Source organism: Cherax quadricarinatus, chromosome 6 (assembly GCF_038502225.1).
Source record: "Cherax quadricarinatus isolate ZL_2023a chromosome 6, ASM3850222v1, whole genome shotgun sequence".
Taxonomy (NCBI): domain Eukaryota; kingdom Metazoa; phylum Arthropoda; class Malacostraca; order Decapoda; family Parastacidae; genus Cherax; species Cherax quadricarinatus.
The window spans coordinates 7,962,041-7,978,576 of NC_091297.1; the positions used below are offsets into that span (position 1 = coordinate 7,962,041).

General features: G+C 46.6%; 1 protein-coding gene across 1 annotated transcript in view; it reads left to right on the forward strand.

Moving 5' to 3' along the window:
- Positions 1-16,536, forward strand: part of LOC128691953 (beta-alanine transporter-like) — a 145,604-nt gene that overhangs the window by 33,432 nt on the left and 95,636 nt on the right. Inside the window, exons 2-3 of the mRNA XM_070082081.1 lie at positions 1-767; positions 5,907-6,114. The exon at positions 1-767 is cut by the window's left edge and continues 1,043 nt beyond it. Coding sequence (XP_069938182.1) covers positions 562-767; positions 5,907-6,114 — 414 coding nt within the window. The 5' untranslated portion in view covers positions 1-561. The remainder of the gene's footprint in view (positions 768-5,906; positions 6,115-16,536) is intronic.

Consider the following 16,536-nt stretch of genomic DNA (forward strand, 5'->3'; position numbering starts at 1 on the left):
TCTTCCTTGTCGTCCCAGGAGATCTTTGCTTACCTTCCTTCACTCCATCAACCCGTTCCCACCTGCATTCAACTAGTTTTCTTCTCTTCTTTTCTGATCTTTCTGCTGCAACATTTCCATTTTTCTAAAATAATTGAACCCTGCATAATTGACTAGAAAGGTCAGGGAGGGGAGCGCCATGTTGCAGCGCACAGTGCAAGGACCTTTCACTAACTAGGAGTACCAACACCGCTCAGCGTCTTTCCTTGGCTGTCCCAGCACTTGACACTACAGTAAACACTCGACTGTAGAAGTATCTCCAACTACTGTATTGATCTAGACGTAGATTCACTTCTTTTGTAGCATTTCCACTAGGTTCCTTTCGTTCAGTTTTTCTGTTAGCAGATTCCCTTCGTTGGGTTCTTCTGTTAGCAAGTTTCCTTCCTCAGCAGCTTTCTTCTTCTCCTGGTGTTTCAGTAACTCACGTAAAGCTCCCATTATTATCATACTGACATTAGTTCATCATCACCACACCACACTACCACCACACCACACCATCACCACTACAACGCCACCTTACAGATGGACTTCGATGAGATCCTGTATGACCTCGGGGAGTACGGTACCTACCAGAAGATGATCTTGTGGTTCTTGCTGCTACCTGGTACTATGCCCTGCGGCTTCCACGCCTACAACCAGCTCTTCATGGCTTCCACGCCCGACCACTGGTGCAGGGTCCCAAGCCTCGACCACGCCAACCTTTCTCTATACCTCACCAAGAATCTCAGGTGAGACAATTGTAGATGGTAGGTGGCTGCCTGTTGACTAGCTTGCAGTAATAATAATAATAATAATAATAATAATAATAATAATAATAATAATAATAATAATAATAATAATAATAATAATAATACACCGTGTAGGATTTTGGGTAAGACGAGTAATAAAAAATTATTTTAATACAGGAATCACTAAGTGTATTAATACTCATCTTTTTGATGACATCTCAGAACTACTTGCAGCCTCCTCAAGTGTTTCACCTCCGTAGTTCGCCGTCTACAGACTCACCAGGGCTGTGTGGAAGGGGATTACAAATAGGGTTAATACATGCCATGTTGACATATAACTTCGGCCATTACTTGGGTTTGGGCGAATACCCGTATGTCACGACCTCAAATGGAAAGTCCTATTCAGTCAACATCGACCCTAGGCACTGCAGCACTAAATAGGCAGACCTAAGTAATTTAGAGCTTACTTGGCTCATTGTAACGGGAGCATGTGACGTCTTGTCGTTCCTGAGACTGAAATTGTTGGCTTGATTTAAGAGATGACGCTGGACGCCTCCACTTCGTCTTCTGCTTGGCACGCGTCACCTGACGAATGAGCCACACGGGAGTAGTACTCCCGTAGTACTTGTTATACTCGTTGACATGTTCGTATCTATTCATGGTAGGAAGAATGTCTAATTTTCCTGGAGATCGTCAATCCACGGCACGGGAACACACACACGAAACCGGCCACGAATGTTTCAATGTCGGGTGGCCGGACTGGGCACCCGGCCACCTCGTCACCCGGCCACCTCGTCACCCGGCCACCTCGTCACCCGGCCACCTTGTCACCCGGCCTTCACACACACGTTCACTTACCGAAATCAAATTTCACTCTCGACTGAATGTATGTTGTTGCTAGCTCCTGTCCTCTTTTATGGACGGATATCTGCTGACCTAGCGTCTACAGACGTTACTGCCAGTTCTCTCAATACAAACAAAATAGGCTGGTTCCTTCAGTCTGAGATGCAGGTTAATAAAAATAATGCCTCTTAAGTATATTATCAGTTTCCAGGCATATATTTCCGGATTTTTTTTTTCCCGTTCTTGGGGAAACAGCAATTTCCCTAAACTAACACGCGGGTGTACAGTCTAGCAGAGACTTTCGTAATGAGGGAAGAGTTCTCCAGAAGATGCATATGTATCTGATCTATGATCGGATAACAAACTAATCTTAAACCATACCCCCGGCTGGGATTGAACCCGCGGTCATAGAGTCTCAAAACTCCAGCCCGTCGCGTTAGCCACTAGACCAGCTAGCCACAATAAGATTCATCCAACTAGGTATATTTCTACACCATAGGAAAGTTAGCACAGGCACCTCTGTGACCACAAATGCAAGTTTTTACAGACGAATCTCCAGCTAGCGTGGCCGTGACGAACTCTAGCTCAAGTCCCTTCACTGCCGTCAACATGACTCAAGAAATCGTAATGACACGATTGCAAATAAACCATACCCCCGGCCGGGATTGAACCCGCGGTCATAGAGTCTCAAAACTCCAGCCCGTCGGGTTAGCCATGCATGGTAATGAACACGTGCAAGCTGAGCTCTTGTTTTAGCATACATTATTCAATCTTTCTTCATCTCCAGACCTTGAGCGTCGCCGCCTTGAGAGGGGTCGCAGCTCCCTTGATATAGGTCGCAGTCCCCGCTGAGAGGGGGGGGGGATCGACGCCCCACCAGGGGCTGGAGAAAAAAATCTACAAATAATACCCTTCAAGAGAGATTCCTTGACGCTGGTGAGGGGCTCTTGATCTAGGGAATTGGATCTGTGCTTCAGTTCCCTGAATTAAGCCTGAATACCTTCCATCTACCACCCCATCCACAAGCGTTGTATAATCCCTATGGGTTTAGCGCTCCCCATGATTATAATAATAATCCACAAAAATAACAATAAAACTACTACTACCACCACTCTTTCTACTACTACTACTACTACTCTTTCTACTACTACTACATTACCACTACTAACAATACCACCACCACCACCACCTACTACTCCACCACCACCACCACCACCACCACCTACTACCACCACCTCCACCACCACCACCACCACCACCCTACCATCCACCACCTCCACCACCACCTTCCACCACCACCACCACCACCACCACCACCACCACCACCTACCACCACCACCACCACCACCACCACCACCCACCACCATTACCACCACCACCACCACCACCACCACCACCACCTTACCACTACCACCACCACCACCTCCACTACCACTCCACCACCACCACCACCACCACCTACCACCACCTCCACCACCTCCACCACTACCACCACCACCACCACCACCTACCACCACCACCACCACCACCACCACCACCACCTACCACCACTCCACCATCACCACCATCCACCTCCACCACCACCACCACCACCACCCCACCACCTCACCACACCACCACCACCACCACCACCTACCACCACCTCCACCACCCACCACCACCACCACCCACTACCACCACCTACCACCACCACCACCCACCACCACCACCACCACCACTCACCACCTACCTCCACCACCACCACCACCTACCACCACCTACCTCCACCACTACCACCACCAGCACCTACCACCATCACTACCACCACCTACCACCACCACTACCACCTACCACCACCACCACCTCACCACCTCCACCCCACCACCACCACCTCACCACCACCATTCCACCACCACCACCACCACCACCCACCACACCACCACCACCACCTACCACCACCACTACCACCACCACCACCACCCTTACTACGACCACCACCTACCACCACCTTACGACCACTACCACACCACTACCACCGCACTACCTACCACCTTACCACTACCACCACCACCTTACACCACCTACCACCACCACCACCTCACACCACTACCACCACTCCACCACCACCACCACCACCACCACCACCACCACCACCACCACCACCACCACCACCACCACCACCACCACCACCACCACCACTCACCACCACCACTACCACCACCTCCACCACCACCACCACCACCACCTACCACCACCACCACCACCACCACCACCACCACCACCACACCACCACCACATCCACCACCTTACCTTACCACCTCCACCTTACCACCACCACTCCACCTACCACCTGCCACCACCACCACCACCACCACCACCACCACACCACCACCACTACCACCACTACTACCACCTTACCACCACCCCACCACACCACCACCACCACCACCACCTACACCACCACCACCACCACCACCACCACCTACCACCACCACCACCATCCTTCACCACCATCACCATCCTACACCAACCTTCACCACCACCACCACCACCCACCACCACCACCTTCCAGCACCTGCCACCACCACTACCACCACCACCACCACCATCTCCACCACCACTATCACCACCACCTCCTCCTTACCACCACCACCACCACCACCTTACCACCACCACCACCACCACCTTACCACCACCACCACCTTACCACCACCACCACCACCTCCTTACCACCTCCACCACCACCACCTCATTACCACCTCCACCACCACCTCAACCACACCACCACCATTCCACCTACTCCACCACCACCACCACCACCACCACCCTTACCACCACTCCCACCACCACCACCTATTATTACCACCACCACCACCACCACCTACCACCACCACCACCTCCACCACCTCACCACCACCACCACCACCACCTCCACCACCACCACCACCACCTACCACCACCCACCACTACACCACCTACCACCACCTACCACACTACCATCACTACCTCACCCACCTACCACCTACCACCACCACCACCTTACCTCCACCACCACCACCACCATACCACCACCACCTCCACCACCTTCCGCCACCACCACCTTAATTACCACTGCCACCACCACCTTCCACCACCACCTCCACCACCACCTACCATCCATCCCACCCACCACCACCACCACCACCTTATTCCACTACCACCACAACCCACCTTACCTCCACCACCTACTACCATCCACCTATCCACCTTACCACCACCACCTACCTCCACCTACCACCACCAATACCACCACCTTACCACACCACTACCACCACCTCCACCTACCACTACTACCTACCACCATTACTACCACTACCACCACCTTACTCACTACCACCACCACCTTATTACTCACTACCACCACCTACCACTACTCCACTACCACACCATTCCACTATCCACCACCTTACCACTACCACTACCACTCCACCACCTACCACCACTCCACCCACCACCCCTCCATTACCACACCACCACCACCACCACTACCTACCACTACCACCGCCACCTTATTACCTCACTACCACCTGCCACCTTACCACTTACTACCACTACCACCACCTTACCACCACCACCACCACCACCATTACCTACTACCACTCAATACCTACCACCACCATTACTACCACTCACGCCACCTTATTAATACTATTACTACTGCTACTTCTACTACCACTCTTACTACTACTACTACTACTACCACTCTTACTACTACTACTACTACTACTACTACTACCACTCTTACTACTACTACTACCACTCTTATTACTACTACTACTACTACCACTCTTACTACTACTACTACTACCACTCTTACTACTACTACTACTACTACTACTACCACTCTTACTACTACTACTACTACCACTCTTATTACTACTACTACTACTACTACTACCACTCTTATTACTACTACTACTACTACCACTCTTATTACTACTACTACTACTACTACTACCACTCTTATTACTACTACTACTACCACTCTTACTACTACTACTACTACTACTACTACTACCACTCTTACTACTACTACTACTACTACTACTACCACTCTTACTACTACTACTACTACCACTCTTACTACTACTACTACTACTACTACCACTCTTACTACTACTACTACTACCACTCTTACTACTACTACTACTACCACTCTTACTACTACTACTACCACTCTTACTACTATTACTACTACTACTATTACTACTACTACTGCTACTACTACTGTTCCTGCTACTTCTATTACTAATAATAATGATATGCTATCCCCGGCAGCATCCCGTACGACAACGAGACGCAGCAATACAGCCGCTGCCTGAGGTACGACTACAATTTCACGGAACAGTTTGAGATTCTGGATGACCTCTCTCAGGTGTGGGGAAGAGGAGGGGTCACCCGACCTCCCGACACCACCAAGGTCATCCCTTGTGACCTAGGGTGGCACTATGACCTCGAGAAGCACGCCACCTCCGTTGTGTCTGACGTGAGTGCCAGACGTTTCATGTTTCCCTCTCATCTTAGGTCACTGTGTGGCCTCCCAGGTCACCATACGTCATTGTATAACCTCCCAGGCCAGCAGAAGTCACTGTGACCTCTCAGGTCAGCAGGTAAACACTTATGTCAGGTCGCCGTAAGTTAACGCGGATTAACTCTTACTCAAACTGGAATTAAGAGTTAAATTCTGACACTGAACCTTTTAATACTCTGAGTGAGTTGATCTTACCACTCTGAGTGAGTTGAACTTACCACTCTGAGTGACTTGAACTTACCACTCTGAGTGTGTTGAACTTACCACTCTGAGTGAGTTGAACTTACCACTCTGAGTGAGTTGAACTTACCACTCTGAGTGTGTTGAACTTACCACTCTGAGTGAGTTGAACTTACCACTCTGAGTGAGTTGAACTTACCACTCTGAGTGTGTTGAACTTACCACTCTGAGTGAGTTGAACTTACCACTCTGAGTGAGTTGAACTTACCACTCTGAGTGTGTTGAACTTACCACTCTGAGTGAGTTGAACTTACCACTCTGAGTGAGTTGAACTTACCACTCTGAGTGTGTTGAACTTACCACTCTGAGTGAGTTGAACTTACCACTCTGAGTGTGTTGAACTTACCACTCTGAGTGAGTTGAACTTACCACTCTGAGTGAGTTGAACTTACCACTCTGAGTGTGTTGAACTTACCACTCTGAGTGAGTTGAACTTACCACTCTGAGTGAGTTGAACTTACCACTCTGAGTGTGTTGAACTTACCACTCTGAGTGAGTTGAACTTACCACTCTGAGTGAGTTGAACTTACCACTCTGAGTGAGTTGAACTTACCACTCTGAGTGAGTTGAACTTACCACTCTGAGTGTGTTGAACTTACCACTCTGAGTGTGTTGAACTTACCACTCTGAGTGAGTTGAACTTACCACTCTGAGTGTGTTGAACTTACCACTCTGAGTGAGTTGAACTTACCACTCTGAGTGAGTTGAACTTACCACTCTGAGTGAGTTGAACTTACCACTCTGAGTGAGTTGAACTTACCACTCTGAGTGAGTTGAACTTACCACTCTGAGTGTGTTGAACTTACCACTCTGAGTGAGTTGAACTTACCACTCTGAGTGAGTTGAACTTACCACTCTGAGTGAGTTGAACTTACCACTCTGAGTGAGTTGAACTTACCACTCTGAGTGTGTTGAACTTACCACTCTGAGTGAGTTGAACTTACCACTCTGAGTGAGTTGAACTTACCACTCTGAGTGAGTTGAACTTACCACTCTGAGTGAGTTGAACTTACCACTCTGAGTGAGTTGAACTTACCACTCTGAGTGAGTTGAACTTACCACTCTGAGTGAGTTGAACTTACCACTCTGAGTGAGTTGAACTTACCACTCTGAGTGAGTTGAACTTACCACTCTGAGTGAGTTGAACTTACCACTCTGAGTGAGTTGAACTTACCACTCTGAGTGAGTTGAACTTACCACTCTGAGTGTGTTGAACTTACCACTCTGAGTGTGTTGAACTTACCACTCTGAGTGAGTTGAACTTACCACTCTGAGTGAGTTGAACTTACCACTCTGAGTGTGTTGAACTTACCACTCTGAGTGAGTTGAACTTACCACTCTGAGTGAGTTGAACTTACCACTCTGAGTGTGTTGAACTTACCACTCTGAGTGTGTTGAACTTACCACTCTGAGTGAGTTGAACTTACCACTCTGAGTGTGTTGAACTTACCACTCTGAATGAGTTGAACTTACCACTCTGAGTGAGTTGAACTTACCACTCTGAGTGTGTTGAACTTACCACTCTGAGTGTGTTGAACTTACCACTCTGAGTGAGTTGAACTTACCACTCTGAGTGAGTTGAACTTACCACTCTGAGTGAGTTGAACTAACCACTCTGAGTGTGTTGAACTTACCACTCTGAGTGAGTTGAACTTACCACTCTGAGTGAGTTGAACTTACCACTCTGAGTGAGTTGAACTTACCACTCTGAGTGAGTTGAACTTACCACTCTGAGTGAGTTGAACTTACCACTCTGAGTGTGTTGAACTTACCACTCTGAGTGAGTTGAACTTACCACTCTGAGTGTGTTGAACTTACCACTCTGAGTGAGTTGAACTTACCACTCTGAGTGTGTTGAACTTACCACTCTGAGTGAGTTGAACTTACCACTCTGAGTGAGTTGAACTTACCACTCTGAGTGTGTTGAACTTACCACTCTGAGTGAGTTGAACTTACCACTCTGAGTGAGTTGAACTTACCACTCTGAGTGAGTTGAACTTACCACTCTGAGTGTGTTGAACTTACCACTCTGAGTGAGTTGAACTTACCACTCTGAGTGAGTTGACCTTACCACTCTGAGTGAGTTGAACTTACCACTCTGAGTGAGTTGAACTTACCACTCTGAGTGTGTTGAACTTACCACTCTGAGTGTGTTGAACTTACCACTCTGAGTGTGTTGAACTTACCACTCTGAGTGTGTTGAACTTACCACTCTGAGTGTGTTGAACTTACCACTCTGAGTGTGTTGAACTTACCACTCTGAGTGTGTTGAACTTACCACTCTGAGTGTGTTGAACTTACCACTCTGAGTGTGTTGAACTTACCACCCTAAGTGGGTTGAACTTACCACTCTGAGTGTGTTGAACTTACCACTCTGAGTGTGTTGAACTTACCACTCTGAGTGTGTTGAACTTACCACTCTGAGTGTGTTGAACTTACCTCTCTGAGTGAGTTGAACTTACCACTCTGAGTGAGTTGAACTTACCACTCTGAGTGAGTTGAACTTACCACTCTGAGTGAGTTGAACTTACCACTCTGAGTGAGTTGAACTTACCACTCTGAGTGTGTTGAACTTACCACTCTGAGTGTGTTGAACTTACCACTCTGAGTGTGTTGAACTTACCACTCTGAGTGTGTTGAACTTACCACTCTGAGTGTGTTGAACTTACCACTCTGAGTGTGTTGAACTTACCACTCTGAGTGTGTTGAACTTACCACTCTGAGTGTGTTGAACTTACCACCCCAAGTGCGTTGAACTTACCACTCTGAGTGTGTTGAACTTACCACTCTGAGTGTGTTGAACTTACCACTCTGAGTGTGTTGAACTTACCACCCTAAGTGTGTTGAACTTACCACTCTGAGTGTGTTGAACTTACCACCCTGAGTGAGTTGAACTTACCACCCTAAGTGTGTTGAACTTACCACTCTGAGTGAGTTGAACTTACCACCCTAAGTGTGTTGAACTTACCACTCTGAGTGTGTTGAACTTACCACCCTAAGTGTGTTGAACTGACCACTCTGAGTGAGTTGAACTTACCACCTTAAGTGTGTTGAACTTACCACTCTGAGTGAGTTGAACTTACCACCCTAAGTGTGTTGAACTTACCACTCTGAGTGTGTTGAACTTACCACCCTGAGTGTGTTGAACTTACCACTCTAAGTGTGTTGAACTTACCACCCTGAGTGTGTTGAGCTTACCACCCTAAGTGTGTTGAACTTACCACCCTAAGTGTGTAGAACTTACCACCCTAAGTGTGTTGAACTTACCACTCTGAGTGTGTTGAACTTACCACCCTAAGTGTGCTGAACTTACCACACACACTCAGAGTGGTAAGTTCAACACACTTAGTGTGGTAAGTTCAACACACTTAGGGTGGTAAGTTCAACACACTTAGGGTGGTAAGCTCAATACACTCAGGGTGGTAAGTTCCACACACTTAGAGTGGTAAGTTCAACACACTCGGAGTGGTAAGTTCAACACACTTAGGGTGGTAAGTTCAACTCACTCAGAGTGGTAAGTTCAACACACTTAGGGTGGTAAGGTCAACTTACCACTCTGAGTGTATCGAACTTACTACTCTGAGTGAGTTGAACTTACCACTCTGAGTGTGTTGAGCTTACCACTCTGAGTGTGTTGAACTTACTACTCTGAGTGTGTTGAACTTACCACCCTGAGTGTGTTGAACTTACCACTCTGAGTGTGTTGAACTTACCACTCTGAGAGTGTTGAACTTACCACTCTGAGTGTGTTGAACTTACCACTCTGAGTGTGTTGAACTTACCACCCTGAGTGTGTTGAACTTACCACCCTGAGTGTGTTGAACTTACCACTCTGAGTGTGTTGAACTTACCACTCTGAGTGTGTTGAACTTACCACCCGGAGTGTGTTGAACTTACCACTCTGAGTGAGTTGAACTTACCACTCTGAGTGAGTTGAACTTACCACTCTGAGTGTGTTGAACTTACCTCCCTGAGTGTGTTGAACTTACCACTCTGAGTGAGTTGAACTTACCACTCTGAGTGTGTTGAGCTTACCACTCTGAGTGTATTGAACTTACCACTCTGAGTGAGTTGAACATACCACTCTGAGTGTGTTGAACTTACCACCCTGAGTGTGTTGAACTTACCACCCTGAGTGTGTTGAGCTTACCACTCTGAGTGTGTTGAACATACCACCCTGAGTGAGTTGAACTTACCACCTTGAGTGTGTTGAACTTACCACTCTGAGTGTGTTGAACTTACCACTCTGAGTGTGTTGAACTTACCACCCTGAGTGAGTTGAACTTACCACTCTGAGTGTGTTGAACTTACCACTCTGAGTGTGTTGAACTTACCACTCTGAGTGAGTTGAACTTATCACTCTGAGTGTGTTGAACTTACCACTCTGACTGTGTTGAACTTACCACTCTGAGTGTGTTGAACTTACCACCCTGATTGAGTTGAACTTACCACTCTGAGTGTGTTGAACTTACCACTCTGAGTGTGTTGAACTTACCAATCTGAGTGTGTTGAACTTACCACTCTGAGTGTGTTGAATTTACCACTCTGAGTGTGTTGAACTTACCACTCTGAGTGAGTTGAACTTACCACCCTAAGTGTGTTGAACTTACCACTCTGAGTGTGTTGAACTTACCACCCTAAGTGTGTTGAACTTACCACTCTGAGTGAGTTGAACTTACCACCTTAAGTGTGTTGAACTTACCACTCTGAGTGAGTTGAACTTACCACCCTAAGTGTGTTGAACTTACCACTCTAAGTGTGTTGAACTTACCACCCTGAGTGTGTTGAGCTTACCACCCTAAGTGTGTTGAACTTACCACCCTAAGTGTGTAGAACTTACCACCCTAAGTGTGTTGAACTTACCACTCTGAGTGTGTTGAACTTACCACCCTAAGTGTGCTGAACTTACCACACACACTCAGAGTGGTAAGTTTAACACACTTAGTGTGGTAAGTTCAACACACTTAGGGTGGTAAGTTCAACACACTTAGGGTGGTAAGCTCAATACACTCAGGGTGGTAAGTTCCACACACTTAGAGTGGTAAGTTCAACACACTCGGAGTGGTAAGTTCAACACACTTAGGGTGGTAAGGTCAACTTACCACTCTGAGTGTATCGAACTTACTACTCTGAGTGAGTTGAACTTTCCACTCTGAGTGTGTTGAGCTTACCACTCTGAGTGTGTTGAACTTACTACTCTGAGTGTGTTGAACTTACCACCCTGAGTGTGTTGAACTTACCACTCTGAGTGTGTTGAACTTACCACTCTGAGAGTGTTGAACTTACCACTCTGAGTGTGTTGAACTTACCACTCTGAGTGTGTTGAACTTACCACACTGAGTGTGTTGAACTTACCACCCTGAGTGTGTTGAACTTACCACTCTGAGTGTGTTGAACTTACCACTCTGAGTGTGTTGAACTTACCACCCGGAGTGTGTTGAACTTACCACTCTGAGTGAGTTGAACTTACCACTCTGAGTGAGTTGAACTTACCACTCTGAGTGTGTTGAACTTACCTCCCTGAGTGTGTTGAACTTACCACTCTGAGTGAGTTGAACTTACCACTCTGAGTGTGTTGAGCTTACCACTCTGAGTGTATTGAACTTACCACTCTGAGTGAGTAGAACATACCACTCTGAGTGTGTTGAACTTACCACCCTGAGTGTGTTGAACTTACCACCCTGAGTGTGTTGAACTTACCACTCTGAGTGTGTTGAACTTACCACCCTGAGTGAGTTGAACTTACCACCTTGAATGTGTTGAACTTACCACTCTGAGTGTGTTGAACTTACCACTCTGAGTGTGTTGAACTTACCACTCTGAGTGTGTTGAACTTACCACTCTGAGTGAGTTGAACTTACCACTTTGAGTGTGTTGAACTTACCACTCTGACTGTGTTGAACTTACCACTCTGAGTGTGTTGAACTTACCACCCTGAGTGAGTTGAACTTACCGCTCTGAGTGTGTTGAACTTACCACTCTGAGTGTGTTGAACTTACCAATCTGAGTGTGTTGAACTTACCACTCTGAGTGTGTTGAACTTACCACTCTGAGTGTGTTGAACTTACCACTCTGAGTGTGTTGAACTTACCAATCTGAGTGTGTTGAACTTACCACTCTGAGTGTGTTGAACTTACCACTCTGAGAGTGTTGAACTTACCACTCTGAGTGTGTTGAACTTACCACTCTGAGTGTGTTGAACTTACCACTCTGAGTGTGTTGAACTTACCACTATGAGTGTGTTGAACTTACCACTCTGAGTGTGTTAAACTTACCACTCTGAGTGTGTTGAACTTACCACTCTGAGTGAGTTGAACTTACCACACTGAGTGAGTTGAACTTACCACTCTGAGTGTGTTGAACTTACCACTCTGAGTGTGTTAAACTTACCACTCTGAGTGTGTTGAACTTACCACTCTGAGTGAGTTGAACTTACCACTCTGAGTGAGTTGAACTTACCACTCTGAGTGTGTTGAACTTACCACTCTGAGTGATTTGAACTTACCACTCTGAGTGAGTTGAACTTACCACTCTGAGTGAGTTGAACTTACCCCCCTTGAGTGTGTTGAACTTACCACTCTGAGTGATTTGAACTTACCACTCTGAGTGTGTTGAACTTACCCCCTTGAGTGTGTTGAACTTATCACTCTGAGTGTTTTGAACTTACCACTCTGAGTGTGTTGAACTTACCACTCTGAGTGAGTTTAACTTACCACTTTGAGTGAGTTGAACTTACCGCTCTGAGTGTGTTGAACTTACCACTCTGATTGTGTTGAACTTAACACTCTGAGTGTGTTGAACTTAACACTCTGAGTGTGTTGAACTTTCCACTCTGAGTGTGTTGAACTTACCACTCTGAGTGTGTTGAACTTACCACTCTGAGTGTGTTGAACTTACCACTCTGAGTGTGTTGAACTTACCACTCTGATTGTGTTGAACTTAACACTCTGAGTGTGTTGAACTTAACACTCTGAGTGGGTTGAACTTACCACTCTGAGTGTGTTGAACTTACCACTCTGAGTGTGTTGAAGTTACCACTCTGAGTGTGTTGAACTTACCACTCTGAGTGTGTTGATCTTACCACTCTGATTGTGTTGAACTTAACACTCTGAGTGTGTTGAACTTAACACTCTGAGTGAGTTGAACTTACCCCCTTGAGTGTGTTGAATTTACCACTCTGAGTGAGTTGAACTTAACACTCTGAGTGTGTTGAACTTAACACTCTGAGTGTGTTGAACTTACCACTCTGAGTGTGTTGAAGTTACCACTCTGAGTGTGTTGAACTTACCACTCTGAGTGTGTTGAACTTACCACTCTGAGTGTGTTGAACTTACCACTCTGAGTGTTTTGAAGTTACCACTCTGAGTGTGTTGAACTTACCACTCTGAGTGTGTTGAACTTACCACTCTGAGTGTGTTGAACTTACCACTCTGAGTGCGTTGAACTTACCACTCTGAGTGCGTTGAACTTACCACTCTGAGTGCATTGAACTTACCACTCTGAGTGCGTTGATCTTACCACTCTGAGTGTGTTGAACTTACCACTCTGAGTGCATTGAACTTACCACTCTGAGTGTGTTGATCTTACCACTCTGAGTGCGTTGAACTTACCACTCTGAGTGCATTGAACTTACCACTCTGAGTGTGTTGATATTACCACTCTGAGTGTGTTGAACTCGCCACTATGTGTGTGTTGAACTTAACACTCTGAGTGAGTTGAACTTACCACTCTGAGTGCGTTGAACTTACCACTCTGAGTGCATTGAACTTACCACTCTGAGTGTGTTGATCTTACCACTCTGAGTGTGTTGAACTCGCCACTATGTGTGTGTTGAACTTAACACTCTGAGTGAGTTGAACTTACCACTCTGAGTGCGTTGAACTTACCACTCTGAGTGCATTGAACTTACCACTCTGAGTGTGTTGAACTCACCACTCTGAGTGTGTTGAACTCACCACTCTGAGTGTGTTGAACTTACCACTCTGAGTGCATTGAACTTACCACTCTGAGTGTGTTGAACTCACCACTCTGAGTGTGTTGAACTCACCACTCTGAGTGCATTGAACTTACCACTCTGAGTGTGTTGATCTTACCACTCTGAGTGTGTTGAACTCGCCACTATGTGTGTGTTGAACTTAACACTCTGAGTGAGTTGAACTTACCACTCTGAGTGCGTTGAACTTACCACTCTGAGTGCATTGAACTTACCACTCTGAGTGTGTTGAACTCACCACTCTGAGTGTGTTGAACTCACCACTCTGAGTGTGTTGAATTTACCACTCTGAGTGGATTGAACTTACCACTCTGAGTGTGTTGAACTTACCACTCTGAGTGCGTTGAACTTACCACTCTGAGTGCATTGAACTTACCACTCTGAGTGTGTTGAACTCACCACTATGAGTGCTGGTACAAGATAAGATAAGACAAGACAAGACAAGACAAAAAAGTTTAGTTAAGACCCCATGTTGGGTGAGCTGGGAAGATGGAACATGCGAAGAATGACTTTGGAGAGAAGTTGATAAATTAGACACATGTGCAACTCTTGGGTATCTTTATTGAGGAAACGTTTCGCCACACAGTGGCTTCATCAGTCCATACAAAGGAGAATCTTGATGAGATTAAGACACATGTGCAACATCTGGGTATCTTTATTGTAGACGTTTATTGTAAACGTCTACAATAAAGATACCCAAGAGTTGCACATATGTCTAATTTATCAACATGTCGGTTCTCTGAACCATTCATCTACAAACATTGGAGAGAAGTGTCCACAGTCGTGGAGAAAGTGCCAGGGCTGAATCACGTCCAATAACACCACCAGTAGTATGCTGCCCTCTGATGTTCTTACCTGCCTGCTCTGTCCTGCCACCTAACCTGCTGCCAGCTTAAGGTGGCACCTTTGTAGAAGAGCCATTCTCAAATTTCTTGAAGCTGCTCCTAGAGAGGTGGTGGTTCTGTTTTGTTTCCAGAGGTGAATCGTAGAGGTTTGAGAAATTTCAGAACTTGCGTGATTGTGAAATGATGGAGTCTGTTCGCAGGTAAACTTGACAGTCCCTGCATCGAGGCCTTGGTAGAGTTCAGTGTAGGTCATGGTGTCAGCGTTTGATGGAGCAGTGTAGAAGGTAAGGCTTTCCTATGTTTGTGTGCTAGACTTGTCAATATCTTCTTCTTCTGACGTGGTTTCAGTAGACGAGTGTACTATGGTGCTAGCAGGTGACTGAGGGTCGACAGGAGGAGTGGAGATGTGTAATGGTGGTGTAACATCAGGTTGGGATGTGCTGGTGGCGGTGGTCGAGGCAGCATGAGCGGTGGTGTCGGAGGTTGTGGAAGGTGCAGGGACAGTTTGCTTGGGCAGTAGGAAGCAGTTAGCCAGGGTGACATCCTTTACTAAGCCAGCTATTGTGACATCCTGGACTAAGCCAGCTATTGTGACATCCTGGACTAAGCCAGCTATTGTGACATCCTGGACTAAGCCAGCTATTGTGACATCCTGGACTAAGCCACCCAGGGTGACTTCCTGGCTGACATCTGAACAGCTTAAAGCTCTCGTTTCACACACGGAGGGCCCGGGTTCGATTCCCGGCGGGTAGAAACATTCCGACACGTTTCCTTATACCTGTTGTCCTATTCACCTAGCAGCAAATAGGTACCTGGGTGTTAGTCGACTGGTGTGGGTGGCATCCTGGGGGACAAGATTGAGAACCCCAATGGAAATAAGTTAGACAGTCCTCGATGACGCACTGACTTTCCTGGGTTATCCTGGGTGGCTAACCCTCCGGGGTTAAAAATCCGAAGAAAATCTTATCTCTTACCAACAAACTTCTAGTCTGGTTCTCTCAAAGTTCTCTCCCTCCAGAGACATGGGTTGAACCATAGCTCCTGGCCCCTTCTCTCAACTCTCATCGACTGGTTTTTACCGCAGGCCTAATCATACCTACGCTTGAAACTGCGTGTAGTGTTTGCCTCTGGCATAACTTCGTGTAAAGCTGAAAAAGTACTTCCTGACGCCCTTATGCCTCATCTGCTTATCCTCGCATCCCAGACAGTCTGTCAGAATCCACTATGTTTCTTTGAGTATTTTGTATGATGTGGTCATGTCTCCCTAGCTTCTGTCTCTCTTCTAGATTTACTAGTATG